Source organism: Polistes canadensis, unplaced genomic scaffold (assembly GCF_001313835.1).
Source record: "Polistes canadensis isolate GaletaPanama2010 unplaced genomic scaffold, ASM131383v1 scaffold_6, whole genome shotgun sequence".
NCBI lineage: Eukaryota > Metazoa > Arthropoda > Insecta > Hymenoptera > Vespidae > Polistes > Polistes canadensis.
Genome location: NW_014569553.1, coordinates 1,636,148 through 1,653,277, shown reverse-complemented (window position 1 = coordinate 1,653,277; position 17,130 = coordinate 1,636,148). Strand labels below are relative to the sequence as shown.

Here is a 17,130-nt window from a genome sequence, read left to right as displayed (position 1 = left end):
TCAATTTATTATATGGTTTTCGATCTCTTTGCAACTAAGATGTATATATATATATATATATATATATATATATATATTCTTTATTAAGGTGTTAATCACTTTTATTATTATGCTTTCACGTTTGAATCGGAATTTAAATCGGAAATACGATAAGAAAAGATCGAGAGTTCGGTTAAAATGTGAATTTCGCGTGTTGGGTGTGCGAAATGTAACGCGGTCACTTTCTTTACTTTTCCTTTCTGAAATAATTTGTTGAATTGGACGCCGGAAGAAGGTCTATTATACGTGAGTTCCGGGATAATCATTACCGTTTCTTCTTGTTTCGTTTGATGCACCTATTACGACGAATTATTTTTGTTGATGTATTTTTTGTTCCTCGAAGGACTTTCTTCTAAAGATTTTAATGCACCTATTACGACGAATTATTTTTATTGATATATTTTTGTATTATTTCTTTTCTTTTTATTTTTTTTTTTTTCTTTTCCAAAGATTGACATTAGAAACGGAAGAAAATGAAAGTATGTTAAATACGAAAAAGGAAGTTGCAAGATATTTCGTGTGATTAATAATTAAATAAAAAATTGACTCTATTTGAGCGTGATTTATTAAAATGTAGATATGTAAATTATTTGTCATACTTACTGCTAAAGTATTCATTAACGTTCCTCTATCGTTAGATACATTTAGTAGGATCGTTATTATTACGAGAACATTCCATTGCTATTTTTTTTTCTTTCACATCGATTGTCGAGTTCACCGTACAAAGAGTATTACCTATGCAGAAAGATATAGTTACTTTTGTTTTGTAATTTGTTTAAGAGCGATTAAAATTGAGAATGCGTGTTGTATGAGTATCTTTCGAGAATATATAATTAATTCAATATTACGGTTTGTATAATTCTTTTATAGATGAATAAAAATGCATTAAATATTAATCGTGAAAAGATATGATTAAAAATTAAGCATTAAAAATAAACAAGTGATAATAATATCCTTGTAATTGCCAAACCTGTTTTACGAATGTTCAATTGTTTATATAAAAAATGTAATGAGGTCATCGGGTAGTAAGTAGAGATATGAAAATAAAAAAGAAAGTCATGAATAATGACTCAATGATATCTATTGATACCCAATGCAAATGTTTATATATGATTTTTTTTTTTAAATTACACACCTTAATTAGTTGTTAATTATTTTCTTAGAGTTTTCATTATGATACACAATCAAGAGATAAAACTAACGAATCCAATCTTTCAATAGTGAACCTTTCTTCTTTTTTCTTGAAAAACTTTCAACGTGATTGACACACAAAACTATTTTCAGTAAGGTTTTAGTCGGTTAAAGATTATTACCACAAGTGACCACGAATATACCTGTAATGACAGTTAGACGTGCGATACATGACTATACCGTAGCTTTTCCCCCCTTCTACCAATTCCCACTCTTTCTCACAGATTTCTTCTTGTCCTTTTCTAATTGTAAGACTCACTGCTTACACTTTGGCAGTGAAAGTGTTTCCTTACTGTATGCCCAACTATCTTCTCTTGAAAATATATCCGGTTAACATTGTATGTATATATATTATCATGAGAGATCGAAATTAAAGAATTTCCACATTTGCATAATGAAATATCAATACATACCACAAATATGTCGGTGAAAATATTAATATTTCGGACATAACAATGACTCTTGTATATTTCCTAAAATGAGCATAATTTTTGAATCTCAGGAAAGATATCATTAATAAATTTCTTTTATTGCTTTAGTTATATTTATTTAGAATAGGAATTTTAATTTAATATTGAACTTTCATTTTGTTGTCAGTATTTATTTTCCAAAAAAAAAGGAAAAATCAATCATTAGTTATAAGCTTAGTTATTACGAAAGATCTAATTTATATTACTTTCGTAATAGTTACGTTAAAAATAAGTCAATGACTAGTACAAAGTACGATTATGACATGTGTGCTTTAAATAATATAAACCGGTTAAACGCTAATATACTCTTCGCTTACAAAAGTACTTTTTTTTTTATTCTATTTTTTCTCTCTAATGTTGTTTTTGCGAAAAGTGCCCTTATAAAAAATTGACTTTCTAATTACGTTGAGAAATGATCGTAAGTATTAAGATGGTTTTTACCAATAATAAATATTTATTTGAATAGATTTCTTAAGTTATGTTTCTTATTTATATATATATGTACGTGCAAATGTGCTCGTGTATTTAAAACAAGACAGTTTTGATGAATTTATTTGTAATTAAAATTTTTTAATTATCTTGTTTAACTTAATTGTTCAAAACATACTATTGGAATTGAATCCAATTATATGCTTCCATTTATACGTGCGATTTAACACGTTTCCTTTTTTGTATACATTTCTTTCTTACGTTATCGTTTAGCAAACAACATTGCATGACAACACGATACGCTTCTGCTTTCACTATTCTCATACGTTGTGTATACAAGAATTTGTGAAATTTATAAAGGCTAATGTATTATCTCATATTAACCTTTCCTCTTACCATTAATAAATATGTTATCTGTCTATAGTTATGTGAAGTTCAATTGATTCACGTGTTCATCTTTTTATTTATAAAAATCAAATAATAAAGTGAAAATTAATTCTATGAGAACGTCTTATGTTAGTAAGAAACGTATAAGAATGGTTACGTAAAAGACTATTCGGGTCCAAAGATAGCAATCATGATTTCGGTCTTCTCGGAAAAATTTCTTACAAAGAGAAAATTTAACGAGAAAGTTGCGTTGCCACGTATTTCATTAACAAGTTCATTCATGACTGGTGTCTCTGAAATTAATACGCTGACATACATTTTTTTTTTTTTTAAGATAATAGTTAACATTAGAACACTTGGTAACATTTATTATTTTATTTTTCAATTAAATAAACTCATATATCAAAACTTTCAAATGGCACGTTTCATTTATTTCTCAGTAAAACAAAACAGCAAGAGTTTCTAGATTAATAAGTTTGAATCTCTATATGCAAAGTATATCCCTAAGTTTAAATAAATATTCTTATATTTTTACTCAACCTTTTACGCGGTTTCGAGTCACTTCTTAACGAACACCTTCTCACACTTATTCAGTATTATCATAGCTTACGCCTTTTTACCACCTCTTTAGAGTCAATAGCACAATCAATAGGTTTTTGTCTTGTTTCTTCAGACAGGTTACCTATTCAGGTCACTAACTATGCCCATGTTGCTTAACTATAGTGATTAGTCGGGAAATAGTAATCCGACATGGTTAGGCCGTGTTGGCATATGATAATAAATATACATATATTTATAAATAAAAAAAAAAATATATATATATATAATTAACTAGATAAATTAACTAATATATATATATATATATATATAAAAGATAATAATTCTAATTATTATGCACAAACTATTCACAAAGTTTTTTTGTTTTTATTATCGCCAGTCTTTTTTAATCATATCACTAGCTTTTTCACCGATCATGATAACAGGTGCATTAGTATTTCCATTCACAATGGTAGGCATTATAGATGCATCAACGACTCTTAAACCTTTTACACCATACACTCTTAATCTTGGGTCCACGACAGCTGTTGGGTCGTGTTTTGGTCCCATTTTGCACGTTCCCACTGGATGATACATAGTAAATGTAAAGTGTCGTATAGCGCATTCCCAATATTTGTAAGTAGCGAAAGGAAATTTTTGACAGCCTGGTAATTTAATAGAATACGGTCTTGAACCAAATCTTTGAAATGCAGTTGTATTTGAAACAGCCATAGCAAGTTCTATACCATCTATTAAAGTGTCTATATCTTCTTTATAAGCAAAATAATTTGGATTAATGTCAGGATGAGTCAAAGGATCTTTACTCTTCAGACGAACCCATCCAGAGCTTTTAGGTCTTAGTAAAAGAGGTAATAGCGACCAACTGTCAGAATTTTTGAGCGGTTTAAATGCAGTATTATAAACATTGTCTTTTAGTCCCACAAACTTCTTAACAGACTCACCATCAGAATTAATGGAACTTGCTAAGAAGTGGAGCTGAATATCTGGATAAGCACCAGATGGATCAGCGTATTTTGAATTAATAAAGGCCAAAGCTTCGATTCCAGGATTAGTTAAAGGTCCCTTATTGTTTATTAGATAATTCAATAATATTGGTAATTTTTCTAAACGTTCCCTATTTAAAGTAACAGGTTCGTTAACCGTAAAGCTTAATCCACCGAGCCCAACATGATCCTGAAGATTGTCTCCTACTCTAAGATCAGATATTACCGATATTCCGAGTTCCTCAAGATGTTCTTTTGGTCCTATGCCTGATAACATTAGCAATTGGGGTGAATTGATTGCTCCAGCTGACAAAATGATCTCCCTTCTTACTTTAACAGTTTGTTTTAAACCGTAACGAAGAAATTCTATCCCAGTAGCTCGTTTTTCGGAATTGAATAGCACCCTTAATACTTGAGCTTTTAAAGCTACGTGTAAATTTGGTCTGTTCTTCACCGGCCTTAAGAAAGCTTTAGCTGAGGAGCAACGACTTCCTCGCCGGATCGTGGCCTGTACGATCATGAAGCCAGTCTGACTTTCACCATTGATATCACGATTTTCATAACCTAGTTCTTGTCCAGCTTGCAAAAAAGCGATCGCTAATGGAGATCTCCATGGAGGTTCCTGTACAGTCAAGTAACCTCCCCTTTTATGGTAAGGTGACTTCTCTAAATAAGGGTTTCTGTTATCTTCAGACATAAGAAAATAAGGAAGAACTTCTTCGTAACTCCAACCGGTGTTACCCATTCTTGACCAATTGTCGTAATCCAATCTAAAATAATATTTCTAGACATGTATGACTGTAATCATTGTGTTATAACGTGAGAGATTATTAAAACAAGTTTTTATGTTTCTCATTATTTCAATACAATTTAAATATACATTACTGTCAAGCAAAAATACATATATATATATACGTATGTAGAGCGTGGCAGGTCACGTAGGTGAAGGTGAAATTTACCTGTTTCCACGAACATATACCATGGCATTTAGGACACTGCTTCCTCCAAGAACCCTTCCACGTGGCCAATTACATCTACCTCCTACCATCGCGAGACAATAAGCTGATGTAGTTGACGGTGTCGTTTTATATTTCCAATCTAATTCCGTTAATTGACTGTAGCCTGCGAAAATTGGTACCTCCGAAATTTCGTTTTCATTATCACCGGCTTCTATTAACAATACGCTCCAATTGGATACCTCAGATAGCCTCGAAGCAACTACTGCTCCAGCACTTCCACCACCAACAATGATGAAATCATACATTCGATTCAGCTGGAGAATTTATTTCCGAAAATGATCTACGTTTCCTATATGTTTTCAATGAAAGAGATAATTATGATAATAATAATAATTTACCTCACGAGTATTTCTTAGAGGTGATTCAGGATCCATCTTGTCGTATCTATATAATGATAGTCCTATTGCCATAAGTGGGATCAGGCCGATCCCAATGGCAGATGTCCTGGCAATTAAAGTAACCAATCCTATTGTCATTTTCTACAATTAAATTTGTTGAGAGAGATCTTTTTAACACAGACAGCGTCGTCGTAGTTTGTTTTCAATCGGATTTTGTCAATAATTATTATTATGCACCATCACTGCATATTTCACTGATAATGTGAGTGTTTAATTATATTTTATATTTTTCATAACACTGACACATTTATTTTTATTAAGATTTTTCTTTTCTGTTCTGTCAAAGAATTCACTTTAAACTTTTACTCACATTGGCAAAATGATGTTAAGCGAAGTGTTTCAATGCAGGCGGTATGGCTAATACTGAGAGTGAAATCTAGTAAGATTCTCGTGCTCCATGCAATAGGTGAGGACGTTCGTATAGCTAAAAAGAAAGAGCGAAATAATTGTTTTTACCAACTCTCTATTCTGCAGCTATATTTTTGTTTTCTAGGAAACATAAGAATATTGACATTTGGAACATTATTATTAATAATAATAATAATAATAATCATTTAAGTTTATCATTAGCATTGCACATATACTCTTGAATAAAAAGAATTTGTTTATTGTTTATATTGTCGACAAAATTGCAATTGGATCAAAACCGATAGATATAGTTAATAGAATTGGATTTCAATTAAAATCAAAACAATTAAAACAAAATTCTTATGTTTTAGAACATATGCATTTACGGAATTACATTGACATCATTTATACAAATGTGTTTATCTTCAAATACTTTCTCTTTTATTTCATGCATCTTCCTTGAGTTATTAGTTATAGTGGTCTTGAAGTAATACTACAAATCAAAACTAATTGGGATATTTTGATTACGTTAACTTTATGCCTTTAAATATTCTTAATAATTTTAATAAAAAAGGATTTCACAAAAAGAAATAAATAATAACAAAAGGTGTTACGTTCGAGTTTACATTTTACTACAAAGCAATGTTCCAATGTCTTTCCTCGGTGTTCTACTTTTTCTTTGAGCGTAAGAAGAAACTACGTTAGTTAGGTCAATTCTAATTAATCTATAATCAACCTTGTCTCATTTTACATTCACAAATATTTTTGTGTTAATATTTACTTTGTATTATTAAATCGCACGTATATAACGAGATGCATGAATACTCTTTATCAAGATATGTGCTGCATTTAAATAAAGAATTGTTTTACATACACTCTCTCTTTTTTTTTTTTTTTCATTCGGACATAGAAATTGACATTCCTCATGTAGAACTGCAACGATTGTGCTCAACGAACAATCACATGATATCTCTTCATTTAGTTTCATATAACAATGACTTAAGGACAACTATAGACATGTAAAAAGATAATGAAATCATATGTTTAAATTTCATATGTATAAATTTTGTTCATTTCATAACAAATTCCCTATGCGATTTATTTTACCAACGTTATCGTGTCCAAAGTAAATGTACAAAGTAAGAAGAGATTTCACCTTCTCGGACTCGATTAATAGAATTTACTCGGAGAAGGTACTTTGGTCTCAAGAAAGTTATCCATGTAAGATTACATTGTAAATTTAAGCGAGTAGAAAGCTAACGTATCTTCGATCTAATGCGTTTTTTTCAATCGATTGGGTATTTAAAACAAAAAAAACCATTTAAAAAAAGGTGTTCTGTTTTTTAACAGATAATTTAATAAATAATAATATTAGAATGTGTTCTGCAATATTATGTCTTCACAATAGAAAATTAATACGAACGGTTTTGACATCATGATATTATCACAAATAAGCATGAATAAATATTTAAAACATATTATAAAAATAATATACTGTATATAAGATTTATTTATGTATATTTATATTAACAATTTTATTTATTTATTTAATATTTATTCATGCTTATTCAATATGTAAATATATCCCCTGAAGTATTGACATACATTAATAAAACAGCATTAACTGTCAAAAATAATTACAAGTCGCGCCTTTTAAATGGAATTATTTCCGGCGTTGATAAATAGTAATAAATCGTGAAAAAGTATTACGTAACTATAACAATATAGAATTAATTTGTTTATAATAACTGTATATTTATAAGTAATCTTTTGATTTAAAACATATCTTCACAAAATATTATCTTAACTATAGAACAAAGAGAATAGGAAACATAAACCTTAAAAAAATCAAGTCTTTAGAACTTTCTATCTATTTTTGTGTAATAATTTTAAAGATCGCAATAATAAAAATATGTATTTTATGATTATTTGATGAACTATCTAAATTGTCTAATATTAATTGAAAGTAGTTGCGATAGTCGCATTGCTTCCCAATTTACTGGACGTCCAATCCTTTTTAATGAGATCTGAGCCCTTCTCAGCAATCATCATCACAGGTGCATTGATATTTCCATTAGTTATGGTGGGCATGATTGAAGCATCGATTACGCGAAGCCCCTCAACACCATATACTCTTAACGATGGATCTACGACAGCCATTGGATCGGATCGTGGGCCCATTTTTGCAGTACAGCTCATGTGATAAATTGTCATTGTGTATTGACGAATAGCACATTCCCAATACTCATCCGTGAACATTGGAATATGTTTACAATTTGGTAGTGGTTTACTATTAAATCTTGATCCAAATCTCTTGAGGCTATTTGTTTCAGTAAATGCCATTGCCGCTTTGACTCCTTCTCGCATAACATTCACGTCATCGGGATGCGTCAAATAATTGTGATACATCAACGGATAATCAAGTGGATCTTTCGATTTTAATTTGATATAACCACGAGATTTAGGTCTTAGCATCATTGGATAGATGCCGAAAGCATCACGATTAGTAACCTCTCCAAAAACTTCATTGTAAAATTCGTCTGTTATACCATGAGCATGTTTCACTTGGCTCCCACCGCTATTAACCGAGCTTGAAGCAATCATAAACTCTATATCGGGCCAATCATCCGTTTGATTGGCATATTTAGTTGATATAAAGCCAACTACTTCAAGACCAACGCTTGAGGTTAAAGGACCATTTTCGGTAATTGCATATCTTAATGCACTATTTAAATTCACTAAACGAGAAAAAACCAAACTGATCTCGTAATCAATAAGGAAAACTAAACCACCAATGGCTATATGATCTTGAAGATTTTGTCCGACGCCAGGTGAATCTTGAATAACTGGAATACCAAGACTTTCGAGATGATTCCTAGGTCCGATACCAGATAACATCAACAATTGAGGAGTATTTATGGCACCTGCTGAAAGTATAACTTCTTTTTTCGCGAATACAGTTTCGATACGACCATTTCTAATAAATTCTACGCCATAAGCTCTTTTGGTACTTGGGTCTATAAGAACACGCGTAACATGGCTCCATAATGATAAATGAAAATTTGGTCGTAATTGAATAGGTCGTATGAATGCCTTGGCTGCACTGCATCTAGTACCTCTACGCATTGTATATTGAAAAAATGCGAAACCCGTTTGTTGATCGGCATTTATATCAACGATGTCATAACCCATTTCTTCTGCAGCTTGCAGAAATGCTGGACCCAGAGGTGTATTATACGGAGCATCTTGTACGGTTAAATAACCGCCTATAAAGGTAATTTACATTAAATTAAATATAGTTTATTAAATATCATTAATAATGTTACGCGTTAATTTAAATAATTATTCACTTGCCTTCGAACATCATGAAAGATTAACATTTTAACTTACCTATACTGTGATATTTAGTGTTTTTTGCCAAATAGGGATTTCTTTGGTCCTCTGACTTTTTAAAATATGGAAGTACATCATCGTATCCCCAGCCAGTATTCCCAAAACTTTCCCATTGATCATAGTCACGACGATTTCCACGAACATAGAGCATGGTGTTAAGTACGCTTGAACCACCTAACACCTAGAATCAATCGAATATGATAATGATCTTAAGTGATTTCTTACGAAAATAAAAATCATAATTTTTAAAATGTTATTTCTATAGAGTTATAAAAGAGTCCAACATAGACGTTATGTATGTTTACATAATACATTAATAGTATATATAATGTAATACGATTTATTAACTAGATTTATTATTATATATGATAGGCTTAATGCAAATTGGTTGTATTTAGGTATTTTGAATTATTATCATTATTATTATTATTTTCTTTCATTTTGTATAGATATTACGTTTTATAACCAAATATTTATTTGTTTTTTTCTGTATAAACGACTTTATCCCCGAACCAATTTACCTTATTCTATTGAACATTTATCTTGTCAGTAAAGTCCTACTTTTTATTCGGCGTTGTTAAGTCTTACGTATATTTAATAGTTATTGTAATACAATGCACTCTACAACCTGACATTCTAATAAAGTCATTATGAAATAATTGTCATTATAGATTCAACAATCTAGGTTAATGTCACAGGTGAATCAATTAACTTACTTTTCCTCGAGTCCAACAACTACGATGATCATACATTGCTTGGCAGGCACTATCTTGTGGTTGAGGCCTATACTTCCAATCCAATTTACTTTTGTGTAAATAAAGTGACAAAATTGGTACGTCAGTAATCTCGGTTTCATGACCACCTGCTTCTAAAAGAAGTGCACTCCATTCTGGATTCTCCGTTAATCGGTTAACTATAATACTACCAGCTGAACCACCACCAATTATTACGAAATCGTATTCCTTCAATAAATTTTTCGTGACTCGAGGTTGATTTTCGGGATCCATTAGATAATAATTAAAATAACTTAAAGCAGCTATTAGGAATGGCACGATACCTATTCCTCCAATACCAAGCGTAATCGTATTTGATTGTATTGCGGTTACTGCAGTCGCATCGAGATCCATGATTATTTAATATTAATTTTAGATTAGGCTAGTCTTATTATGCTATTATCTTTCTTTTCTGATTGATAATATAAATATGATAGATGTAATATTACTGTTGAATCAAAGACATTCAATAAAATCACATAAAACTTTGAATAGATGTAAATTTTTGATTTTTGTCAATATGATATGGTTAAAATAATGAAGTTCTTGACAAACAGGATTGTTAAGCAAATCAATAAAATATCTTATTGGATTTTCTTGAGATTATCTTAATTATTTTCTAACATTTTTTCCAATATATCTTTTTCAAATATTCTAATTAACACTTCGTCATTATCCAATGATAAAATTTTCATTGTCTTCCTTTTATCTATATACTTTCTTTAAATAATTTTTGTAATCCACCGTAAGGTACTTGAAATAGATTGACAAAATAAGATCTGGAACAATGAAATTAAAATAATTAGAAAACTTTATGGATATGTTGAGTATTTCTTTCTATTTTGTTTTCATTATTTGTTTCAAATTTTTAACTGAGTACAAAACACTTTCTAATGTAGTTTTTTTAATTCTCAGAAATCGTTATATCATAGATGTACAAACCAGTTTTATTGAACCAGAGCAACATTTACTGAATTTTAAAAATTACTTTGTTTTTTTTTTCTAATATATTAATATTTATATAAAAAATAAGCAAGGATGTATATCGCGATACTTTATTAACGACACACACGCACACACACACACATTTTCGAAGAAAATGATATAACGAAATAAATATTATTTTCGAAAAAAATAATTTGTTATCTGTTCAAAACAAATATAATGTTTATATAACAGCTATATCATAGTATTTTGAAATTATTAGAAAGAAAATTAAGATATTATATTATGTAAAAGTCACAGAAATAACATTTTTCGAAAACCTTAACAAGATTTTGTCATTTTCAATGCCATAGCTGCTGAATACCGGTTTCGTAATTTTACTAAATGACTCGTAAATTGCTTCGTAAATTACTAAATAGTAGTAACGTAACCTTACATCATAAAGTATCAAATTTTAATGTTAATTTGTGTGTTCAATTTCGATTAATTATTAAATTGTGTTAGTTTTATACTCCTTCTTGATTGTTTTAAAATTATTAACACTGTTGTCAAAATATATAATCAATAAAATATTCTGTATAGTATTAAAATCTATTGTTAACATTACGTGTTCGCATTGGTTTAAACATTATATTGTACATAAATGATTTCAAGTATCAGTTCGTTGTAAAATCATTTGCATATGTTCTTTACTGTGATTGATGATAAAGTTTCAATGCAAATAATTAAAGAATAAAGCGTTTTCTATATATATATAATACTTTTCGAATTTATAAACAATTCTTATGCTTTTATTTATAACATTTTGCAATTACTTAAACACACAAATGTTAATTTTATTTTGACGACAGATTAATTAAGATAAACATTTTTTTTTGATAATTGTTAATAATTGGAATAAAAACAAATAAAACTAAGAAACTAAACTAAAACTTTAAGAATGTTTTATAATCTTTTATTGTTTAAATAGAGAATAGGGATAGAGCGAAGAAATAAAATTGGATCGAGAAGAATATTTTCTAATTTTCTCAAAGAGTTCTAGAATCTCTGATTTATAGGGTATTCCTTCGTTAGGAAAAAAACTCTATCACGGTATTTTAACTGTGTTAGTTCGTAGTTAAAATGTAATGGTACGCAATGTGATTGCAGAACATCAAGAATTTGTGTAATCTTTCTAAGTAAACGTAAATTGTGTCCGATGTAATATTTTATAAATAGATCTAAATTTTACTTTTTTAAAAAACACTCACCAATAAAACGTCTTCATCTGTTATAGCAATTGATTAAAAACTAAAACATAACTATGCCTTTCCGTGAAATGTCACAATTTTTATCATTTATGATAACATTACAACATTCTTAATTTAAAAAAGAAAATCAATTTATTTCGAGCATAGTATATACGATATAAGTAAAGTTTCACGTATATTTCGACCTGTAGATCGAACAAGTTCTCTGTGTCAGAGAAAGTGATAGACTGAGAGTTCGAATATAACGATGAAACGTATAAACCTTGAATGTACCACCACCTTAATATGACGAAACGACTTTGGCCACTGTTTTTACTTTAGACTCTTTCAGTTTATCACTGGTGTTATGCAGTATTTATTTATTTCTTTTTTTTTTTATTTACAACCCTTCATTTGCTTCATATTAAAACTTTACTCAATGTTTTTATTATGGCATAGATCAAGATTTATTTGTGCATTTTTTTTCTTCTCTTTTTTCCTTTCTTTTTTGTTTGAATTTACCTTTAATTTATGTACATAACTGCCTTGAATTATTCTTGATCATTAAATAACTTACAATAATGAATGGGTTACCGAAGTTTGCTCACTTAAGTGAAAAGAAAGTCTGTATTCTTTTTTTTAATATTTTTTTACAACTTAGCAATGTGCATAATTTTATGATCAAGGTTGCTCCTCCGGATAATTTTCTCTTTCTTATTAATGCATTTTTAAAACCTCACAACGTTTATTGATATTTATTTTTTATTTTTTTTTTTTTTGTTTTTTAATAAGTGTTATAAGATCATACACATGTTTACGCTAGGTTTATTTAAATTTTAAATTATTCGTTTGAAATGTGTTATTATATAAGGTATTAAGTCTGCGCACGTTGTCAACGTGCAGGTCAATGTAAATCTCACATTACTTCGATTCAATTTAATTTTTTTTTATACATTTCTGATATACATATTAATTTAAAGTTTGTATTTTTCATTCTTTTTATGAGTAATTTCACTTTTATGGTTAATTTCGAAATCAACAAACATACGTGCCCGCATTCAACCGAAGCGTTCGTTTCTGTTCTTTGTACTTTTCTTGTTTCATAACAATTTAAACAATATTATTTATTGTATAATGTTTGCAGAAACCTTTTTTTATTATTTAAACAGTTTAGCATAAATACATATTTTACTCGGCAATAAAATAGACAAAAAATGAGTATTTAATAATGATTGTGATTCATGTTAACATAATGTGTGTTATCACTCGCTGATTGAAATATTTTTTACAGTGTTTTTATTAGATCAATTGACGTAAGAAACTAGAATAATATAATGCAATTGAAAACAAACAATTTATTATGCGAAGTTTATATAACGTATGATGCGTATATCTACAATTCTATATATCCCTTTTTAAATCTACTATTTGTAGCATATATATAAACCAATAAAAATGTATTCTATTTCAGTTGAAAGTTCTAATATTTCATGCGTAAAATTTTCATTAGAAAAATATTGAAGTTACTTTTATCGTATAATGCGTGTTAGAAGCACCTACTAGTAGACAATCAGAGATACTTCGATGTAGTTTTAAAAACTTAATCCGCAACTCACAACGTAATATAATATTTACATTAATCTATATATTATATATTATTTATTTATTATATTATACTAGTGGCGGATCAAGTTAAGCGGGGACTGCAAGCGATACAAATTTCGGGGTCCTTAAATTTTAATAAAAAAAAAAAAAGAGTTTTAGAAATATTCCTATTAAGTTATTAATAAAAAAGTAAAGTAATCAAAAATTTCATACCATTACACATTAATTAAATTTATTTAAAAAAAAAAAATGTAATTTTTCTCGAATTCTAATGAAAAGAAATTTTAAGACCCCGGGGCCCGTTGATATTCCAAAACCCTAAGCAGCAACTTAGTCCGCTTACTGTTTAATCCGACACTGTATATTACCTACATTTATAATGATCCCAGATACCATAAAGCAATTAAAATACTTTTAATCATCACGATAAAAACAATACGTTTTCGGTTTACGTTATATAAAAGCAAACGTTTCCATTTAAAGAAGCATCGTTGATTATAAAAAACTTGTAGTTTGCTTAACGCCTGCGAATTATTTTCATTTTAAAGCTCGTCCTTGCTGAGCCAATCATTTTTTATCATGTCTGCTCCTTTTTCAGCTATCATCATCGTAGGTGCATTTGTATTTCCACTAACAATTTGTGGCATTATAGAAGCATCAATGACTCTCAGTCTCTGAATGCCTTTTACCTTAAGACGAGGATCTACGACGGCTGTGGGATCGTTAGAAGGTCCCATTTTAGCTGTACCAACAGGATGAAAAAGTGTTCCAGCAGTGTTACTTAAGTTACAATCCCAATATTCCATGGAATCGGGCTCAGTATTTCGACAATTGGGTATATCATAATGACGTAAGGTTATTCCATTAGTCTGAAACGTTTTGGTATTTGCCAAAGATTTTGCAAAATCGATAGATTTCATAAGTATCTTTCTGTCGGATTGATCGCTAAAATAATTAGCATAGATCTTAACTGGATCTGTAGGATCGGTGCTGCGTAATTTAATTTCACCTCTGCTCTTTGGTCTCAGCAAAGCCGGGCACATAAAAATAATATCCGTCTCCATAACAACGTTACTCATAACGTCAATTAATTCGTCTAGAACATCGAACGCTTTCAAAAGGAATTGGACTTTATATACTTGCCATCTTGGTACGTGAGTAATGAGAATCTCTATTTCGGGATATTTCGATTGTGGGTCGGTAAGATTAAGGAACCCAAGAAGATCTACTCCGCCAATCGTAGCCAATTCACCTGTCCCTTTCATCAGATAATCATAAGCAATGTCCATTATATGTGTTGGTGATGGTGGTGCACTCGTCTGATTAATGTAAGCCACTTGAATTCCTAACCATATTACGTGATCCTGAAGATTTTGTCCAACGGGTAAATCAGCCACCAGAGATATTCCTATTTCACGAAGATGATCAGCTGGTCCAATTCCAGAAAGCATTAGAATCTGAGGAGTTACTATGGTGCCAGTCGATATAATCACTTCTTTTGATGCCATTACATCGACTTCCTCGCCAGTTCTTAACATCACCCTAACACCAGTAGCTCGATTATCTTTCAAAAGGATTTTCTCTACTCTGGCGGATTTGATTACATAAAGATTTTTTCTATCCTTTATCGGTGAAAGAAATGCTTTCGCTACGTTCATTCGACGAGACATGTCAATAGCTCCTAAAGCTTTACCATAGCCTATATAATTGTCTCCGTCTAACGGTTCAAGAATTGGTATATTAAGTTCACGAGCAGCGTCTATAAAGATCTCTTGGATATTCGTTTCGGAATAATTGAAGCTTCTAATATTCAAAGGACCACCCTTGGCACAATGTTTATCTCCCCATTTATCTATGTATTCTTGAGAACAATCAATTGATTTTTTAAAATATGGTAATACTTCCTCATAACTCCAACCTTCGTTACCAAGGTGTGACCATTCATTGTAATCACGATCATTTCCACGGACGTGTAACATCGCATTTATCACAGAACTACCACCTAAGGCTTTCCCTTTACCCCACTTGCAATTGCCATTGTTCATACCTTGACAAAATCCTTCTTGCGGTTCGATATCATAGCTATAATCTTCTTCAGTTCCCTGAATCATCAAAATCATTCCAGGAACATCCGATAACGCTGATGGATCTTCGCCAGCTTCAATCAATAATACATCCCAATTGTTTATCTCTGACAATCTGTTTGCTAACACTGATCCAGCAGTACCACCTCCTGCAATCACGAAATCAAATTCCCTTTTCGAATTTACGATTTCGTTTGTACGGTCCATTGGATAATCCTTGCTATTGCTTAAACCGCATTGTGCAACGAGTAGTGTCTGCACCAATTGCGTGAATAAAAAACTACTTGATGATCCTTGCACCGCAGCTGCACAAGTTGCCGAAATACAAGATTCCATTTTTCTTTTCTTCCTTCACCCGATTTGACAATTTTTAACCTAAAGTATTGCACAGAAAGTTGTATTTATTTTTTTTTTTCTTTTGAAAAGGGAAGAATTCAAATGATTCTAATACTTACTTGTTACACGAACTCGTCCTTCACTTTTGCTGAGTACACTCTTAGATTCTGCCTATACTTTAATGAAATCAATTGAATTAAACATAATTATTTAAATAGTGGCAATGTAATTCTAATAATAGAATAATTCTCATGTAAGTTTAAATCGATATAATAAATCATAAGTCATTGTTACTCACCAATAGTTCCTTTAAAAGCAAAATCCAAGAGATAATTAACCATATCGAGATGCTGGTTCATGAATAAATCTCGTGGATATTCCCCACTTTAATTTATCGCTTTTTGTTTTTCTAATAACTTGATCTTACCAATTCTTTATTCCCACAATTTCTTTTCTATGTAAGCTTATCATTTTACCTATCTGGTTATGCAGCCACAATCTTTTCTAAACCAGATTATGCAACGTATCTTTGACAAACAATCTCAAATTACAATCATACAGTATTCATTTTATACGATTGTCAGTGATATCGATTCTCTTATATTGATCTAAAATATAAATATATTTCGAATATAATAAAATCACGTTCGATTCTATGTTTACAATGTTTCCTCATATTAAAATATTCTTCGATTTATCGAAAAAGCTCGAGTTTATTAACTGTTTCTAACAATATATACCCAACTCTTTTTTGAAACGATTTTAAAAATTGTCTTCTTTGTACCCGTTTGCTTCATCATAACTCATTTGACGAATTATTTGTAACAAGGAAAGCTCGTATTATCAGATGTATTAGAGATTAACCAGTTAGCTATAGTAACTTCTTCAAAAAGTGTATACCTAAATTGTGTTGACACAATGAAGCGATAGCAGTGAATATTTT

The 17,130-nt window shown here is 30.2% G+C and overlaps 4 protein-coding genes across 5 annotated transcripts in view; 1 reads left to right on the top strand and 3 right to left on the bottom strand.

Moving 5' to 3' along the window:
- The window catches only part of LOC106789389 (flotillin-2), a 44,336-nt gene that overhangs the window by 7,513 nt on the left and 19,693 nt on the right, over positions 1–17,130 (top strand). The gene's annotated exons all lie outside the window — the stretch shown is intronic.
- LOC106789380 (glucose dehydrogenase [FAD, quinone]) lies at positions 3,444–5,608 on the bottom strand. The gene is made up of 3 exons (XM_014753540.1): positions 5,415–5,608; positions 5,017–5,330; positions 3,444–4,827 (listed from the first exon to the last, which is right to left on the bottom strand). The coding sequence occupies exons 1-3, from the start codon at positions 5,550–5,552 to the stop codon at positions 3,444–3,446; spliced, it is 1,836 nt and encodes a 611-aa protein (XP_014609026.1). The 5' UTR covers positions 5,553–5,608.
- Positions 7,629–10,538, bottom strand: LOC106789344 (glucose dehydrogenase [FAD, quinone]). The gene is made up of 3 exons (XM_014753482.1): positions 9,932–10,538; positions 9,213–9,396; positions 7,629–9,088 (listed from the first exon to the last, which is right to left on the bottom strand). The coding sequence occupies exons 1-3, from the start codon at positions 10,340–10,342 to the stop codon at positions 7,779–7,781; spliced, it is 1,905 nt and encodes a 634-aa protein (XP_014608968.1). The 5' UTR covers positions 10,343–10,538; the 3' UTR covers positions 7,629–7,778.
- Positions 13,088–16,535, bottom strand: LOC106789353 (glucose dehydrogenase [FAD, quinone]-like). 2 transcript variants are annotated; one of them, XM_014753494.1, is made up of 3 exons: positions 16,486–16,535; positions 16,307–16,363; positions 13,088–16,226 (listed from the first exon to the last, which is right to left on the bottom strand). In XM_014753494.1, exon 3 carries the CDS (start codon positions 16,185–16,187, stop codon positions 14,310–14,312), a length of 1,878 nt encoding a protein of 625 aa, XP_014608980.1. In that variant the 5' UTR covers positions 16,188–16,226; positions 16,307–16,363; positions 16,486–16,535; the 3' UTR covers positions 13,088–14,309. The 2 variants fall into 2 exon arrangements, with proteins under 2 accessions (XP_014608980.1, XP_014608988.1); XM_014753502.1 differs by having other exon boundaries at positions 16,307–16,358.